The sequence below is a fragment of the Nyctibius grandis genome (genome assembly GCF_013368605.1).
Source record: "Nyctibius grandis isolate bNycGra1 chromosome W unlocalized genomic scaffold, bNycGra1.pri SUPER_W_unloc_1, whole genome shotgun sequence".
In the NCBI taxonomy this organism is placed as follows: Eukaryota; Metazoa; Chordata; class Aves; order Nyctibiiformes; family Nyctibiidae; genus Nyctibius; species Nyctibius grandis.
The window spans coordinates 8,336,265-8,354,411 of record NW_027167472.1 but is presented as its reverse complement, the minus strand read 5'-3'; the positions used below and the strand labels follow the sequence as shown (position 1 = coordinate 8,354,411).

The 18,147-nt window shown below is 45.7% G+C and overlaps 1 protein-coding gene across 17 annotated transcripts in view; it reads left to right on the top strand.

The window, feature by feature from the left end:
* LOC137677132 (single-stranded DNA-binding protein 2-like) overlaps window positions 1–18,147 on the top strand; it is a 205,831-nt gene that overhangs the window by 9,799 nt on the left and 177,885 nt on the right. For all 17 annotated transcript variants that reach the window (XM_068424336.1, XM_068424333.1, XM_068424330.1 and 14 more), the window contains exon 2: window positions 17,456–17,528. In XM_068424336.1, coding sequence (XP_068280437.1) covers window positions 17,456–17,528 — 73 coding nt within the window. The remainder of the gene's footprint in view (window positions 1–17,455; window positions 17,529–18,147) is intronic.

The window sequence follows — 18,147 nt, the reverse complement described above, 5'->3', positions numbered from 1 at the left end:
CCGGCAGAAAGAGACCTGGGGGTGCTGATCGACAGCCGGCTAAACATGAGCCAGCAGTGTGCCCAGGTGGCCAAGAAGGCCAATGGCATCCTGGCCTCTATTAGGAACAGTGTAGCCAGCCGGTCTAGGGAAGTGATCGTCCCTCTGTACTCGGCACTGGTGAGGCCGCACCTTGAATCCTGTGTCCAGTTCTGGGCCCCGCACTTCAAGAGAGATGTTGAGGTGTTGGAGCGAGTCCAGAGGAGGGCGACCAAGCTGGTGAAGGGTCTGGAGGGTCTGACCTACGAGGAACGGCTGAGGGAGCTGGGGTTGTTTAGCCTGGAGAAGAGGAGGCTCAGAGGTGACCTTAGTGCAGTCTACAACTACCTGAAGGGAGGTTGTAGCGCAGTGGGAGTTGGCCTCTTCTCCCGGGCAACTAGCGATAGGACAAGAGGACACAGCCTCAAGCTTGGCCAGGGGAGGTTCAGGTTGGACATTAGGAAGAATTTCTTCTCAGCAAGGGTCATTAGCCATTGGAAGGGGCTGCCCAGGGAGGTGGTGGAGTCACCATCTCTGGAGGGGTTTAAGAAAAGACTGGACATGGCACTTAGTGCCATGGTCTCGTTGACAAAGTAGTGTTAGGTCAAAGGTTGGACTCGATGATCCCAGAGGGCTCTTCCAACCTAGTTGATTCTGTGATTATGTATAATCTTAATTTATAATTTCAAAATTTTATATAATATAATTATAGTTTCATAATAATTTGGTTATTAGGCATTGTTAAATTGAAGTAGTTGTGTCTGAAAAATTCTGAGGTGTGGTGTTCAGTTTTTCTGGATAATTCTGTATAAAACATGAAAACAATAGATTGATTTATGTGAAATGGTAAAGAGTGGAAAGAGTAAAATATTTTTCCTAGCTGTCTTCATCAGACAGTACTTGAAACAACTTGTATAAGAGCAAGTGCCAGATTCTCCACATGGGATGGTGACTCAAAAATGCAAGAGTCCATCATATATAAGTAACTCTCATTTGCTTCCCAGGGATGCCTTAGAATTAGAACCCCCACCCTCATTTGTGTTTTTTGTTTGTTTTTGTTTTCCTCCTTCCCCATCTTAAAACCTGACCATGGTCTTTTGGAGTCTTCTGTTTGTTTATTGTTTTGCTCCTTTGGGTATACACCGCAGCATTCCATCTTGGCATTATGGCAGTGACTTACAGTCTACATCTCCTGCCTTGCCTACTTATAAAATGTCAACAAAGTTAATTTGTAATCTAAATTTGTTTATGCCTTCAAAAGGCAACTGAGATTCTAGTAGTTCTAGTAATCCCTACTTACAGAACTGAGAAAATATAAATTGGGGACCTAGGGACACAAAAAAGCAAAATCTAATAACTTTTTCTGAAGTGAATATGTACTATACAGAAATGCATTCATAACTGGTAAGAGCAAAATAGCCAATCTGAATTGTGTCCTACACATGGTAGAATTTCTGTCTTTTTGATGCTTGGATCTTTTAAATTTTGATTTAGAAATAAGAAGTGCTCAGCCAGAGGTTGTCCCAGAAGTGGTTTACTTATTTTCCCTTGTTTTAATTATGAAAAAATACAATACCATATCAGTTTTTCCACCAAACATCAACCATCAGTATGGAATCAAATACTTTCATCCCTGTTGTCCAGTGTCTGCTTTCTTCCTTTGTAAGACCAGCAAGTAGAAGCAATTTGGTCATTTAACAATAAAATTCTCTGGATTGCTCATCACACTTGGTAGTACACCTTCACAACTACAGGCTTTTTTTTACTGGGTTGGTGTGTTTTTTTTTTTTTTTTGTGTGGAACAACTCTCTGTTAGCCAGATTGTCAAATATCTTCCTTCCACTGATTAAATTCTTTCTGTTTGGAAAGTATTCTCACTAAACATTTCACAGAACAGTTAGGGTTGGAAGGGACCTCTGGAGACCATCTAGTCCAACTCCCTGCCAAAGCAGGGTCACCCAGAGCACGTTGCACAGGGTCGTGTCCAGGCAGGTTTTGAATATCTCCAGAGAAGGAGACCCCACAACCGTCCTGGGCAGCCTGTGCCAGGGCTCTGGCACCCTCACAGTAAAGAAGTTCCTCCTCATTTTCAGATGGAACTTCCCATGTTTCAGTTTGTGCCCGTTGCCCCTTGTCCTGTTGCTGGGCACCACTGAGAAGAGTCTGGCCCCCTCCCCTTGACACCCACCCCTGAGGTATCTGTCAGCATTGATAAGATCCCCTCTCAAGCTTCTCTTCTCCAGGCTGAACAGCCCCAGCTCCCTCAGCCTCTCCTCATAAGAGAGATGCTCCAGACCTCTGATCATCTTTGTACCCTTCTGCTGGACTCTCTCCAGTAGTTCCTTGTCTTTCTTGAACTGGGGGGCCCAGAACTGGACACAGTTACTCCAGGTGTGGCCTCACCAGGGCCGTGTAGAGGGGCAGGAGAACCTCCCTTGACCTGCTGGCCACACTCTTCCTAATGCACCCCAGGATACCATTGGCCTTCCTGGCCACAAGGGCACACTGCTAGCTCATGGGGAACTTCTTGTCCACCAGAACTATTTCTGGGAGGATATTGAAACTAGCATTTTTTTTATGCCTTACTTCTTGAAAGAAAATACTTCCAGTAATTTCCAGTTTGGAGTCTAAGCAAATTATCTGTAAAGTTGTAAAATATGTATGTTTGTGCAGTAGACTATCCCCTCAGCAGTTTGAGAGAGGATTTGAAGCTTAACAAAGTTGTCATGCATAGACTGCAGCTTGTAGCTGGATGCTTGAGTTGAGGAGAAATTGCAGGCAAATGCTTATAGCTTTCCAGCAGATTAGCCAGATATGTGAAGATTCAGCAGACAGGTGTAATAGGGCTGGCAGCTGTGTTAGTTGGTAGTTCCAATCATATCAAATTGTGTGCAGTTGACCTATGGGTGCAAACTGCAGTGATTTGAAGTTTTTTTGTGCATGACATTTTGCAGGATCAAGTTATGTGTGCCAAAAATTTCTGTACCTATACTATGTAGAGTATCTTTGGGGTTTTTAAATTTTTTTATATATATTTTTTTATTTTAAGGGAAATACCTTGAGTTATTGCACTTTGGTCCCTTGTGCAGAACTCTCCCAACATGAATAGCAAACTCAAAGCTGATGGTGTGATTCTTCCCAAAAATCAGCATAGTAGCTGCCCATTTTGGAAGGGAATGTTTCCAATTCAAATGGATCCTTAATTGTCATCTTATTGGCCCCAGAAGTTTAGAAAGATGAAAATTAATAGCACACCTTTAAAAATTGCTTTTCCTGGTGGCCTCAGTACTCTGGTGTTGATTGAGCATGCACCATTCAGTGCACTGTTAAGCAGGCAAACAGTTTTCATGATCTCTGCAGAGAAAATGACAGAAAGAAAAAAGGAACTGGATAAAAGTTAATGTCGTAGTTGACAGCGTGTTATCTGCAGCTCTGGAGTCGCAAAGTATTCAAAGGCAATGACTCAGCCTCTAAAATAAATAAAGGAAAGCCATTCTGAACTTGGGGGTTGGTGGGGAAATGGGACACTTTAGAAAAAGCTTAGTGTTTTCTCACATATGCATTAGCAAGACATTCAGAAGTACAGGCTCCAGCTTTTGCAAGGCAGTGGCATTGGACAGGTAATGAATTTACTGCTGACTCCATGCTGGACATGCAAATTGACTCCTCCTGGTGTCAGCAGCTTGATCACAGTCTCTGCCAGTGCTGAAGCTGCCCTTAGCACCAAAACAGGTCTCGGCACTACCATACTTTGGGCACCATAATGTTGCAGCCAGAACAGCCATTGGATTCCACGCTTCATGGAGGCCATGATGATTTACAGTAAGGGCATGCTTCCTAGCCTGACTGAAGTCAAGGTCTGTTTTCCTCATTTCTAGCACCACCAGTTGTTCTGTCAGAGAAGGAAATTTGATTTTATTGAAGTTGAATTAATGTGATCTGTTCTTAAGAAGCAGAGCCAATGTTATGTTCTTGGTTTGTCTGATCCTAAAAAGTGAACATTCATAGTAATGGAGATTATTTCTGAGTGGACTGTAAATCCCTGGACCATTTCTTTTTCGCTTGTCAAAAGACATGTACAAGACTTTCTTCAGTCCTTCCAGGTTCAGAAAATATTTTGTCTTGTTTCTTAGTGGTGTAGAGGGAATATGTCACGGTTTAAAGCTGGGCCGGCTATTAAACCTGTGGCAGATGCTCTCTGTTAACCCTCCCCCCCGCCAAAGGGAAAGGGAAAGGGAAAAGGGAGAGAGGCTTCCGGGTTGGAAAGTTAAAACAGTTTTAATAAACTATAATAATAAAAAAGAAGTATAATAACAATAATAGAAATAATCAAATATATACAAATATATATACAAAACCAAGATTGAGCTCCCCTGAAGTCAGCCACGTCACCACCGGCACTGCAGGGCAGGCTCCGGGAAGGCCCAGGCTGGGCCCAGCGACGGACGGGAACTGGATTCAGGGATGCACGGATCGGGATCGGGGGCAGCAGGAAAACAGACGGAGTCCTCCTTGGACACCGGCCATAGCAGAAAGAGAGCGAGACCCTCGTGATCCCCCCGCTTTATACTGAGAATGACGTGTGTGGGATGGAATACCCTCGTTGGTCAATTTTGGGTCACCTGCCCTGTCCGCTCCTCCCTACAGGTGCGACCCCCCTTCGGCTCTTCACTCGTAAGCAGTGAGGAATTCAGCAGTGACCTTGGTTTCTCTAAGAACAAGTACAGCAAGAGCCTTTCTGCACAACATCCCTACCGGTGCCTCAGTGATAACTACAAACTTCGAGCGTTATCAGTCCTGGAAGCAGACACTGTCTGCAAAACATGCAGTTAGTTTCAGAAAGTGCAGTTACTTAGAGGAGACTTAGCTGAAAGTAAAAATCACTGAAAGGAAAATTGGCCTGGTTTAGGCCAAACCAGGACACTGCCTTATTAATGTCCTTGCTAATTGAAACTCATTTTGGACTTCAGTCTTTCTGATTTTGTCACTACATGCTTCTGGTGTTCCTAAATACTGTTATGTCTTTGTTTTCTTTTTTGTTGTTGCACCTTTTTCTGTTATCATTGAGGAATTTGTGATGCAGCCAAAATAACCTCATATTATTTCCTATCTTTCTTCCATGTGATATTTACCACTGAGTGTTTGTTTTTGTTTTTTTTTTTTTTTAACATAGTCTGAATCACTTAAGATGTCTTGCACTCTTCAGGTTATTTATTCAAGAAATTCTTTCCACCGATTCCCTGAATTTGTTTGACAAATTCAAACAGGCTAACAGTTGTCTGCTAGCCTTATTCTGATGCTTTCAGGACTACTTCTCTCTAGAAGGGAATGCTATCATTTCATAATCATTCACACAAATTACTTTCCACCATTACGTTTTAGATACTCAGGGAAATAATCCCATATGATTCCCATAAAATTAATGATGTAAACACATTCTTGTTTCTTCCTTCATTTTTCTCCCTCTCCCTTTTGAGACTGACTCCATTTCATGATTCTTTTGTAGCTCCTGGCAGTTTACTGTTTTATTATTTTGTGATAATGACCATTATTTCAGCTTTCCATTGAGATAATCTGCCAGCCAGGAGTGTTAATAAGAGTCAGTCTTTGTCTATCTGGTTCTAAAAGGAAACTTTGTGATGAAAATCAGGAAGTAGTTTTCTAATATATTGCCAAGATGCAATTTCATCTAAACCAGTCAGTAAACTTAGAAGTGTTCTTTCCAAAACTTTGTGCTTCTTAATAGAGGATAATCTGTCTTTTAGAAATATCTACAGCTGTATGCTGCTATCTGAACCCAAATTCTTCAGCTCTTTCTTATTTATTTGTTACCGCATGGGTATGCTGAAAAGCCAGGCACAATCAACTCAGAAGCTTTCCAAATAGATGACTCTCAGGATTTCCACCTGTTACCAGTTGGCTGCCATGGAAGTCTGTAGGTACGCTGACCTCAAGCTGCTTCAGTAATGTACCAGTTTTTGATAGTTAAAAAGAATTATTTAGAGCATCTAATGAACTACCAAATAAGAACATGTTTTTGACATGTCAGTTGGAGCAGGCAGTGAGTAGGAAAGAACAATACAGTCTTTATTTGACTAATTATCTGTGACTTCTCATGCTGTTGTATAAGTATGCTGCTTGCTAGTTGTCTACAGTGGGATTAGCCATGATATGCTCTAAAAGAAGAAAAAAGCCCCAATTATTTGCCCAACATTAACTATGACTCTTAAAAAGGAGATAGGCAGTGACTCCTACAGCCCTGCCTATATTCCCATCCAGAGTCCTTGTCTTCTAGTTCTTCACTCCACATTGTGACAACTTAGATATTAGTCTCCTGCTGTCTCACTGTACAACTTTGAAGAGGGGAGTTGAGGTTTCAGTGGCAGTGATTCCTGGTAGTACTTATTTTTGTGGAATCACCATGTTTAATAAAGATATTAAACCTATACTTTCTGAGAAGAACTAAGAAAACTGGCAAAGACATGGATCCTTCTAGTAGCCAGATATTCAGAAATACTGTTTTCCTCATATGAATGAAATAGTTATATCCTACTTGCCTTGTGTAGTAAGTGGATATTCTGGTTTAACCTGGCAGGCAGCTAAAACAACCACACAGCCGTTTGCTCACTCCCTCTCAGTGGGATGGGGGAGAGAATCGGGGGAAAAAAAAAGGTAAAACTCATGGGTTGAGATAAAGACAGCTTAATAGGACAGAAAAGGAAGAGAATAATAATAATAATGATGATGATAAAAGAACATACAAAACAAGTGATGCACAGCACAATTGCTCACCACCCGCTGACCGATGCCCAGCTACTTTCCGAGCCACAGCACGCCCTGGCCAACTCCCATGACATCATATGGTATGGAATATCCCTTTGGTCAGTTGGGGTCAGCTGTCCCGGCTGTGTCCCCTCCCAGCCTCCTCCCTAGCAGGGCATGAGAAGCTGAAAAGTCCTTGACTAGTGTAAGCACTACTTAGCAACAACTAAGACATCAGTGCGTTATCAACATTGTTCTCATCCTAAATCCAAAACATGGCACTATACCAGTGTCCCCATTTAGCCCGCATCCAGGGCTAAACACTAACCAGTTGTTCTATCACCCAGTGACCCCTCTCCAGCCAAGAAAGGGAACTTGGAAAAGGAAGGAGACTCATGGGTTGAAAGGAAAACAGGTTTAATAAAATAAGAAAACCAATATCAATATTAATAAAATACAGAGTTATACTCAGCGCATATAGTGGTCGTGAGCTGCGCACTCCCAGCAGTGAATGCCACATGTCAAACACTGCGAGCACCACAGCTCCAGCCAAAGCGCAACGGTCACAATGAACGGGAGAGCAGGCCTTGGGAGCAGAATGACAGGCGAGACCCTTCAGGGATGGCGACCGTTGAAAAGAGAGGGGCCATCCCCAGCAAACTTCCCAATTTATAGTGACGTTTATGGTATGGAATACTTCCGTTGGCCAGACAGGGTCAGCTGCCCTGGGTTTAGCTCCTCCTAGCTTTAGCACCTGGCTAACTCAAAACTGCTGATGGCCTTGATCACCATGGAAACCTGCATACCATGGCTGGCCATGGACTAAAGCAAAGTGTCTTATCAACTTTGTTCTCACCGTATCGGGTGCTGCAGTCTTCTCAGAAGTGCAGCTTTCCTGAACAGAAAACTGATTCTATGATTCTATCCCAGCTAAACCAGGACAACCAGCTACTAGGAAGAAAATTAACTCTATTCCAGCTGAAACCAGGATAGTGGAGCTGATTCACATTGCAGCTTCAGGTTGGCACTGATTTGAGATTAATCTAGAATCATAGAATCATAGAACGGTTTGAGTTGGAAAGGACCAGGGTAAACACAAGGGTAAACAGAAGCAACCAAGTAGGAGGGTTGCAACCAGCTCCAAAAAAGAGAAAAGAAAAGTAATTGTTATAGGCGACTCCCTGCTAAGGGGAACAGAGGGCCCCATATGCAGGCCAGACCCGACTCACAGGGAAGTCTGCTGCCTCCCTGGGGTTCGGGTGAGGGATGTTGCCAGGAGGCTTCCTGAACTGGTGAGGCCCTCTGACTACTACCCACTATTAGTATTCCAGGTGGGTAGGGATGAGATTGAAGGGAGAAGTCCCAGGGCAATCAAAAGGGACTTCAGGGCCCTGGGGCGTTTGGTAAAGGGGGTAGGTGCACAGGTTATATTCTCCTCAATCCCTTCGGTGTTAGGTGAAAATAGGGAAAGGACTATGAAAATACAACAGATTAATACGTGGCTAAGAGACTGGCGCTGTAGGTGGAATTTTGGGTTCTTTGACCACAGGGTGGCTTTCATGGCACTGGGCCTGCTTATGCCGGATGGGGAACACCTGAGTCAGAAGGGGAAAAGGGTTATGGCCCAGAAGTTGGCAGGGCTGATCAAGAGGTCTTTAAACTAGGTCTGATGGGGGAGGGGGATAAGATCAGGGCAACCACAAATGAACCTAGGGGTGACAGGCCTGTGTTGGGGGCAAGATCGTTAGCCCAGCTGAAGTGCATTTACACCAATGCACGCAGTATGGGCAACAAACAGGAAGAGCTAGAAGCCACTGGACAGCAGGAAGGTTATGATGTGGTTGCCATCACAGAAACGTGGTGGGATGACTCTCATGACTGGAGTGCTGCTATGGATGGCTATAAGCCCTTTAAGAGAGACAGGCGAAGCAGGAGAGGCGGTGAGGTAGCGTTGTATGTTAGGGAGTGCTCGGATTGTGTCGAAATTGAGGAAGATAATGAGGATGACAAGGTTGAATATCTATGGGTAAAGATCAGGGGGAAGGTCAGCAGGGCAGACATTACAGTGGGAGTCTGTTATAGACCACCCAACCAGGATGAGCAGGCGGACGAGGCGTTTTACAAGCGGCTGTCGGAAGCCACCCGGTCGCCGGCCCTTGCACTCGTGGGCGACTTCAACTTGCCGGATGTCTGCTGGAAATACAACATGGCAGAGAGGAAGCAATCTAGGAGGTTCCTAGAATGTGTGGAGGACAACTTCCTCATGCAAGTGGTGAATGAGCCCACTAGAGGAGGGGCCCTGCTTGACCTGTTGTTTGTGAACAGAGAAGGACTAGTGGGAGATGTGAGGGCCGGTGGCCGTCTTGGGAATAGTGACCACGAAATGTTAGAGTTTTCGATAGTGGGGGAAGTAAGGAGGGGCAAGAGCAGAACTTCTGCCTTAGATTTCTGCTGGGCAGACTTTAGCCTGTTTAAGAGGTTGGTAGACAGAGTCCCTTGGGAGTCGGTCCTGAAGGGCAAAGGGGTCCAGGAAGGCTGGACGTGCTTTAAAAAGGAATTGCTAAATATTCAGGAACAGGCTGTCCCGGTGTGTAGGAAGACAAGCCGTCGGGGAAAAAGACCGGCCTGGTTAAACAGAGAACTTAGGCTAGAACTTAAGGAGAAAAAGAGAGCCTACTTGCTCTGGAAGAAGGGTCGGGTAACTTGGGAGGTCTATAGGGACGTGGCCAGGTCGTGTAGGGAGAAGATTAGAAGGGCCAAAGCTGAATTAGAGCTTGATTTGGCTGCTACAGTCAAAGATAACAAAAAAAGCTTTTACAAATACATCAACAGCAAAAGGAGGGTCAAGGAGAGCCTCCACCACTTGCTGAATGAGGAGGGTAGTGTAGTGTCAGGGGATGAGGAAAAGGCAGAGGTGCTCAATGGAGCAGAGGAGGCTCAGAGGTGACCTTATTGCAGTCTACAACTACCTGAAAGGAGGTTGTAGCGCAGTGGGAGTTGGCCTCTTCTCCCAGGCAACTAATGATAGGACAAGAGGACACAGCCTCAAGCTTCGTCAGGGGAGGTTCAGGTTGGACATTAGGAAGAATTTCTTCTCAGAAAGGGTCATTAGCCATTGGAAGGGGCTGCCCAGGGAGGTGGTGGAGTCACCATCTCTGGATGTGTTTAAGAAAAGACTGGACATGGCACTTAGTGCCATGGTCTAGTTGACATGGTGGTGTCAGGGCAACGGTTGGACTCGATGATCCCAGAGGTCTCTTCCAACCTGATTGATTCTGTGATTCTGTGATTGCCGGCTCACGGTGAGCTTCTCGTCAACCGTCACCCCCAAGTCCTTCTCCTCAGGGCTGCTCTCAATCCATTCTCCGCCCAGCCTGTATTTCTGCTTGGGATTGCCCCGACCCACATGCAGGACCTTGCACTTGACCTTGTTGAACTCCATGCGGTTCGCACGGGCCCAGCTCTCAAGCCTGTCAAGGTCCCTCTGGATGGCATCCCTTCCCTCCAGCGTGTCGACCACACCACACAGCTTGGTGTCATCAGCAAACTTGCCGAGGGCGCACTCAATCCCACTGTCCATGTCACCAACAAAGATGTTAAACAGGACTGGTCCCAATACCGACCCCTGAGGAACGCCACTCGTCACTGGTCTCCACGTGGACATTGAGCCATTGACCATAACTCTCTGAGTGCGACCACCCAGCCAGTTCTTTATCCACTGAGTGGTCCATCCGTCAAGTCCATGTCCCTCCAATTTAGAGACAAGGATGTTGTGATGGATAGCGGCGTAGCAACTTCATCCGCCAGTTCCCTCAGGACCTGTGGATGCACCTCATCAGGTCCCATGGACTTGTGCACCTTCAGGTTCCTTAGATGGTCTCGAACCTGATCTTCTCCTACAGTGGGCGGTTCTTCATCCTTCCAGTCCCTGCCTCTGCCTTCTGCGACTTGGGTGGTGAGGCTAGAGCTCTTGCCAGTGAAGACTGAGTCAAAGAAGTCATTGAGCACCTCAGCCTTCTCCATATCCCAGGTAACCAGGTCTCCCGTTTCCTTCCGGAGAGGGCCCACCTTTTCCCTAGTCTTCCTTTTATCACTGACATACCTGTCGAAGCATTTCTTGTTGCCCTTGACCTCCCTGGCCAGATTTAATTCTATCAGGGCTTTAGCTTTCCTAACCTGGTCCCTGGCTGCTCGGCCAATTTCCCTGTATTCCTCCCAGGCTACCTGCCCTTGCTTCCACCCTCTGTAGGCTTCCTTCTTGTGCCTGAGTTTATCCAGGAGCTCCTTGTTCATCCATGCAGGCCTCCTGGCGTTTTTGCCTGCCTTCCTCTTGGTTGGGATGCATCGCTCCTGAGCCTGGAGGAGGTGGTCCTTGAATATTAACCAGCTTTCTTGGGCCCCTCTTCCCTCCAGGGCTTTATCCCAAGGGACTCTCCCAAGCAGGTCCCTGAAGAGGCCAAAGTCTGCTCTCCTGAAGGCCAGGGTGGTGAGCTTGCTGTGTGCCATCCTTGCTGCCCTATGGATCCTGAACTCCATCTTATTTATTCTTTCGGAACTGGCTGTATGCATTCATGCTTCCTCCTTTTTCTCTGCCTTTTCCTGGTACTGCTGAAAACAGAGAATACTTCCTCCTGAAAGGATAGTTCCATGCTGTTAACTGTCCTTACTGATGGGGTAGGATGCAGTTCATTAAACCCTTTAACCACAGTAAATTAAATAGTAGGGAGAAATAGCATGTAAAAGTTTGTTACTATCCCTTTTGAAAGAAGCAGGGAAGACCAAAGTTATCACCTTTATTACCGTGAAGAGTTGGACCCTCCTGTATTTATAAAGGTGTTGAATTTTCTCAACTTTCTTTTTAAAATGTGTTTTGTTGTTTAACATTTTTAGTTAGCATTTAACAAATTTTATAGTTATGATAAGTTGGATAGTTTATATGGTTAACTGGAACATGGATAAATGAAGAATGATTGTCAAAGGAACTACTTAAACATTACCTTAAAAATACCTTTGTTCTCATAAAATGACAGGTCAGATTCTAGCCACAAGGAAGAATTAAAGGCATTTTGTGGCTGCGCTGGCATTTGTCTGACCCTCCACAGGCTGATTCTGCTCACTAATCAAGCAGAAAACTCTAGTTTTTTTTGTTGGGTTAGTTTTCTTACCACTTTGGCTGGGAGAAGAAATGAGGGAGTAGTAGGAAAAGGAGGCTTGCTCCTCAGTGTCATTGAGTAACTGGATTGTCTCAGCCTTCTTTCCTGACCTTATGGGAAGGAATAGGCCTATTTCAGTGTAAACAGCATACCCTCACAGAGGAAAAGCATGAAGGGCAAAGGACACATCCGCAGCAGACTGGCTTAGTTTTGGACAGCCCCGAGAATTATGAGATAAAAGCATTTTGTTATGTATGCATTGTCTCAGCAAGTCACCTGAGCACCCAAAGACCTTGACTTGCTTCCTCTGGTACAGCAAAGTAATCCCTGATGATAAAAGATTTCCAATAGTAATAGTTTGGTTAGTCTAGAATAAGCCTCAGTTTATCCTTGTCTCTAAATTGGAGAGACATGGACTTGACGGATGGACCACTCGGTAGATAAAGAACTGGCTGGATGGTCGCACTCAGAGCTGCTGTCAACAGCTCGATGTCCAAGTGGAGACCAGTGACGAGTGGCGTTCCTCAGGGGTCGGTATTGGGACCGGTCCTGTTGAACATCTTTGTCGGTGACATGGAGAGTGGGATTGAGTGCGCCCTCGGCAAGTTTGCCGACGACACCAAGCTGTGTGGTGTGGTCAACACGCTGGAGGGAAGGGATGCCATCCAGAGGGACCTTGACAGGCTTGAGAGCTGGGCCTGTGCAAACCACAGGAAGTTCAACAAGGCCAAGTGCAAGGTCCTGCACGTGGGTCGGGGCAATCCCAAGCAGAAATACAGGCTGGGCGGAGAATGGATTGAGAGCAGCCCTGAGGAGAAGGACTTGGGGGTGATGGGTGACGAGAAGCTCAACATGAGCCAGCAGTGCGTGCTTGCAGCCCAGAAGGCCAACCATATCCTGGGCTGCATCCCCAGCAGCGTGGCCAGCAGGGCAAGGGAGGGGATTCTGCCCCTCTGCTCCGCTCTCGTGAGACCCCCCCTGCAGTGCTGCATCCAGCTCTGGGGGCCCCCAACATAAGGAGGACATGGAGCTGTTGGAGCAAGTCCAGAGGAGGCCACAAAGATGCTCAGAGGGCTGGAGCCCCTCTGCTATGGAGACAGGCTGAGAGAGCTGGGGCTGTTCAGCCTGGAGAAGAGAAGGGTCTGGGGAGACCTTCTAGCACCTTCCAGTGCCTGAAGGGGGCCTACAGGAAAGCGGGAGAGGGACTTTTTACAAGGACAAGTAGTGACAGGATGAGGGGGAACGGTTTTAAACTGAAAGAGGGGAGATTGAGATGAGATATTAGGAAGAAATTCTTTGCTGTGAGGGTGGTGAGACCCTGGCCCAGGTTGCCCAGAGCAGCTGTGGCTGCCCCCTCCCTGGCAGTGCTCAAGGCCAGGTTGGATGGGGCTGGGAGCACCCTGGTCTGGTGGAAGGTGTCCCTGCCTGTGGCAGGGGGTTGGAACTAGATGGGCTTTAAGGTCCCTTCCAACCCAAACCATACCATGATACTGTGATTTTGCTTCTTAAAAACAGTTCGGTTAGCAGTTTTTTAAAAAGTATAACCTGACTTTCTGTTCTTTCTTGGACTGAAATGTTTTATATACAATTTCTAAGCATTATTATTAAATCATTATTTTAAACAAGGATGAAAATCTCAATGAATAAGCTTTCATTTTGAAAGACTTGAAAAATGTAGACAGGAATGTCTCTGGAGAATTGTGGTGGGCGGAAAAGAAGGCACGGACTCTGCGATCGAGGATGCAAGGGCCTGAAGCCGAAAGGCCTAAGGCTTTTTTATTGTTATTCTACTACCCTATTTAACTTAGAAGCAAGCAAAAACTATTCTCAGTGCAGTGTTCCCAAGCGAATCTTCTGCTCCCCAAGTAAAGCACAGCTGTTTGCAGGCTGAGGGTCTTCCACAGAGAATCAGTTGCAGAAGAGGAAGTGCTACATGTTTAGTTTTCTAACTCATATCTAGCCTATATTAATAGAAATTGTTGTTTCTTAATGCTCACCTGTTCTTGGTTTTTTTAAAAGGCATTCTCAGACCAAGTTCCAGTGGATAGCCATTCAGGCTATGAGTCCCATTTTTGCAATGAGATCCTTGTGCCAACTTTATTGATTTACTTGGTGTCATGGTTTAAGGCTGGGCTGGCTATTAAACTGGTGGCAGATGCTCTCTATTAACCCTCCTCCCTCCCTCCCGCCAAAGGGAAAGGGAAAGGGAAAAGGGAGAGAGACTTATGGGTTGGAAAGTTAAAACAGTTTTAATGAACTATAATAATGAAAAAGAGAATAATAATAGAAATAATCAAATATATACAAATATATACAAACCCAAGATCGAGCTCCCCCAATGTCAGCCACGTCACCCCCGGCACTGCAGGGCAGGCTCCGGGAAGGCCCAGGCTGGGCCCAGCGACGGACGGGAACTGGATTCAGGGATGCACGGATCGGGATCGGGGGCAGCAGGAAAACAGACGGAGTCCTCCTTGGACACCGGCCATAGCAGAAGGGCCGAGACCCTCGTGATCCCCCCGCTTTATACTGAGAATGACGTGTGTGGGATGGAATACCCTCGTTGGTCAATTTTGGGTCACCTGCCCTGTCCGCTCCTCCCTGCAGGTGCGACCCCCCTTTGGCTCTTCACTCGTAAGCAGGGAGGAATTCAGCAGTGACCTTGGTTTCTCTAAGAATAAGCACAGCCAGAGCCTTTCTGCACAACATCCCTACCGGTGCCTCAGCGATAACTACAAACTTCGAGCGTTATCAGTCCTGGAGGCAGACACTGTCTGCAAAACATGCAGTTACTTTCAGAAAGTGCAGTTACTTAGAGGAGACTTAGCTGAAAGTAAAAATCACTGAAAGGAAAATTGGCCTGGTTTAGGCCAAACCAGGACACTTGGATATGTGCCTGCCTGCTGATGATCACTTTTTGTGAAGCTCCTTCTGGAACTGTGGCAATAATTTGTAGCTGTGTTGTCATCAGAACTCAAAGATGCACATCTGAATAAATCTAAAAATATGTTTATGCTCTGCTGAAGAGATGTGGTTGTACTACAGTAGTGTCATGGATTCTGTAATTACTTTTCCTGATGCAGCTTGAAGTTTGCATGTTCTTTCAATAAACATCATAGAGTATTATTCACACATGCTCACAGCTTGACACATTCTACATGCAAAAATTTTGATTTGGAAAAATAATCAGGGTTGCTGTATGAATATATTATATTTACAGTAAGCATGCTATAGTGGGCAAATAGGCAACAGTAGGTCAGTTGTTAGCTAACTGGGCACCTGTCCAAATATCATTAAAATATTGATATCAAGTACTTTGTTTTTTTAATAATATTAACTACTATTTAAACATCTCTGCTCAGATTAACCTACATGTTCTAGTTTTAAAAGTTCAGTATAGATAATAGATTTGACATGCTTGGTGCATAATCCAAGGTTAGAAGAATCATAATCCAAGGAAGAAGAAGGTGTACAGATCGTGGAAGGAGGGGCTGGCCACTTGGGAGGAATATAAGTCTGTTGTCAGAGGATGTAGGGAGGCAACTAGGAAAGCTAAGGCCTCCTTGGAATTAAACCTTGCAAGAGAGGTCAAGGACAACAGAAAGGGCTTCTTCAAATACATTGCAGGTAAAGCCAACACTAGAGGCAATGTAGGCCCACTGATGAATGAGGTGGGGGCCCTGGAGACAGAGGATAAAAAGAAGGCGGAGTTACTGAATGCCTTCTTTGCCTCTGTCTATACTGCTGGAGGCTGTCCTGAGGAGCCCCGGACCCCTGCGGCCCCAGAAGAAGTCAGGATAGAGGAGGAATCTGTCTTGGTTGATGAGGGCTGGGTCAGGGACCAATTAAGCAACCTGGACGTCCATAAATCCATGGGCCCTGATGGGATGCACCCGCGGGTGCTGAGGGAGCTGGCGGAAGTCATTGCTAGGCCACTCTCCATCATCTTTGCTAAGTCGTGGGCAACGGGAGAGGTGCCTGAGGACGGGAGGAAAGCGAATGTCACTCCAGTCTTCAAAAAGGGCAAGAAGGAGGACCCGGGGAACTATAGACCGGTCAGCCTCACCTCCATCCCCGGAAAGGTGATGGAGCAACTTGTTCTTGGTGCTGTCTCTAGGCACATCAAGGATAGGGGGATCATTAGGGGCACTCAGCATGGCTTCACCAACGGGAAGTCTTGCTCAACCAACTTGATAGCCTTTTATGAGGATGTTACCCGGTGGCTAGATGATGGTAAAGCTGTGGATGTGGTCTATCTCGATTTCAGTAAAGCGTTTGACACGGTCTCCCACAGCATCCTCGCAGCTAAACTGGGGAAGTGTGGGCTGGATGATCGGGTAGTGAGGTGGATTGTGAACTGGCTGAAGGAAAGAAGCCAGAGAGTAGTGGTCAGTGGGACAGAGTCCAGTTGGAGGTCTGTGTCTAGCGGAGTCCCGCAAGGGTCGGTACTGGGACCAGTTCTATTCAATATATTCATTAATGACTTGGATGAGGGAATAGAGTGCACTGTCAGCAAGTTCGCTGATGACACCAAACTGGGAGGAGTGGCTGACACAGCGGAAGGCTGCGCAGCCATTCAGAGAGACCTGGACAGGCTGGAGAGTTGGGCGGGGAGAAATTTAATGAAATATAACAAGGGCAAGTGTAGAGTCCTGCATCTGGGCAAGAACAACCCCATGTACCAGTACAAGTTGGGGACAGACCTGTTGGAGAGCAGCGTAGGGGAAAGGGACCTGGGGGTCCTAGTGGACAACAGGATGACCATGAGCCAGCAGTGTGCCCTTGTGGCCAAGAAGGCCAATGGCATCCTGGGGTGTATTAGAAGGGGTGTGGTCAGCAGATCGAGAGAGGTTCTCCTCCCCCTCTACTCCGCCCTGGTGAGGCCGCATCTGGAGTATTGTGTCCAGTTCTGGGCCCCTCAGTTCAAGAAGGACAGGGAACTGCTAGAGAGAGTCCAGCGCAGAGCCACGAAGATGATTAAGGGGGTGGAACATCTCCCTTATGAGGAGAGGCTGAGGGAGCTGGGTCTCTTTAGCTTAGAGAAGAGGAGACTGAGGGGTGACCTCATTAATGTTTATAAATATGTAAAGGGCAAGTGTCACGAGGATGGAGCCAGGCTCTTCTCAGTGACATCCCTTGACAGGACAAGGGGCAACGGGTGCAAGCTGGAGCACAGGAGGTTCCACATAAATATGAGGAAAAACTTCTTTACGGTGAGGGTAACTGAACACTGGAACAGGCTGCCCAGAGAGGTTGTGGAGTCTCCTTCTCTGGAGACATTCAAAACCCGCCTGGACGCGTTCCTGTGTGATATGGTCTAGGCAATCCTGCCCCGGCAGGGGGATTGGACTAGATGATCTTTCGAGGTCCCTTCCAATCCCGAACATTCCGTGATTCTGTGATTCTGTGATAATGGTTTCTGAAAGGAAACAGTGTGCAACACTGATTTCTGAAATCCTTTGTTTCTAAAAAGAGGAACAAACAAATGCACAATACTAAATATTGTCTTGTTTATTTTTCAGATTAGCACTGTACGTATATGAATATCTGCTCCATGTAGGAGCACAGAAATCAGCCCAGACATTTTTATCAGAGGTATGTTTTCTCCATCTTTTTTTTTTCTTCCATAACTTTCAAGCATGTGCAAGTGAGATAAATATGTTGGTTTAAAATAAAAAACAGTGACAACCTTGAGTATCAGTTTACATTTATCAGCATAGATTTCTGATCCTGCAAAAGTCAGTTTGCTATGTCATTTTACATGCCTTAGTATAATTACTTTTTCTATGATTTGTTGCCCCCTGTTCTCTGATTTGCTACTACACTGAGAAAGATTCCCCTATTTTCTCTAATAAATATACATGTTAGAGAATGCATCGATGGTGCTCCTTTTTGATGATCTTCTAACTTATTGTTGATACCCCCAATTGTGAATAATGGAACCATCCTAAATACACAGCAGTCAAGTATTTTACATCCTACTGTCATATACTTGCAGTTCTCATTCTCTTAAGCATTGCTAATCTCCATATATAGTCTTACCATGCTTCTAACCTCTTAACTTCTTTTCATCTGGTGAATCAATTATGACTATAACCATTTAGGTCCTGTTTCTTAAACACTTTTTAACTGCTAGTAGAATTTTTACTTTTACACAGTAGTTAGTATTTTTCATAGTCTTTTAAAGACTTGTATATTTCTTTTGAAGATTGAA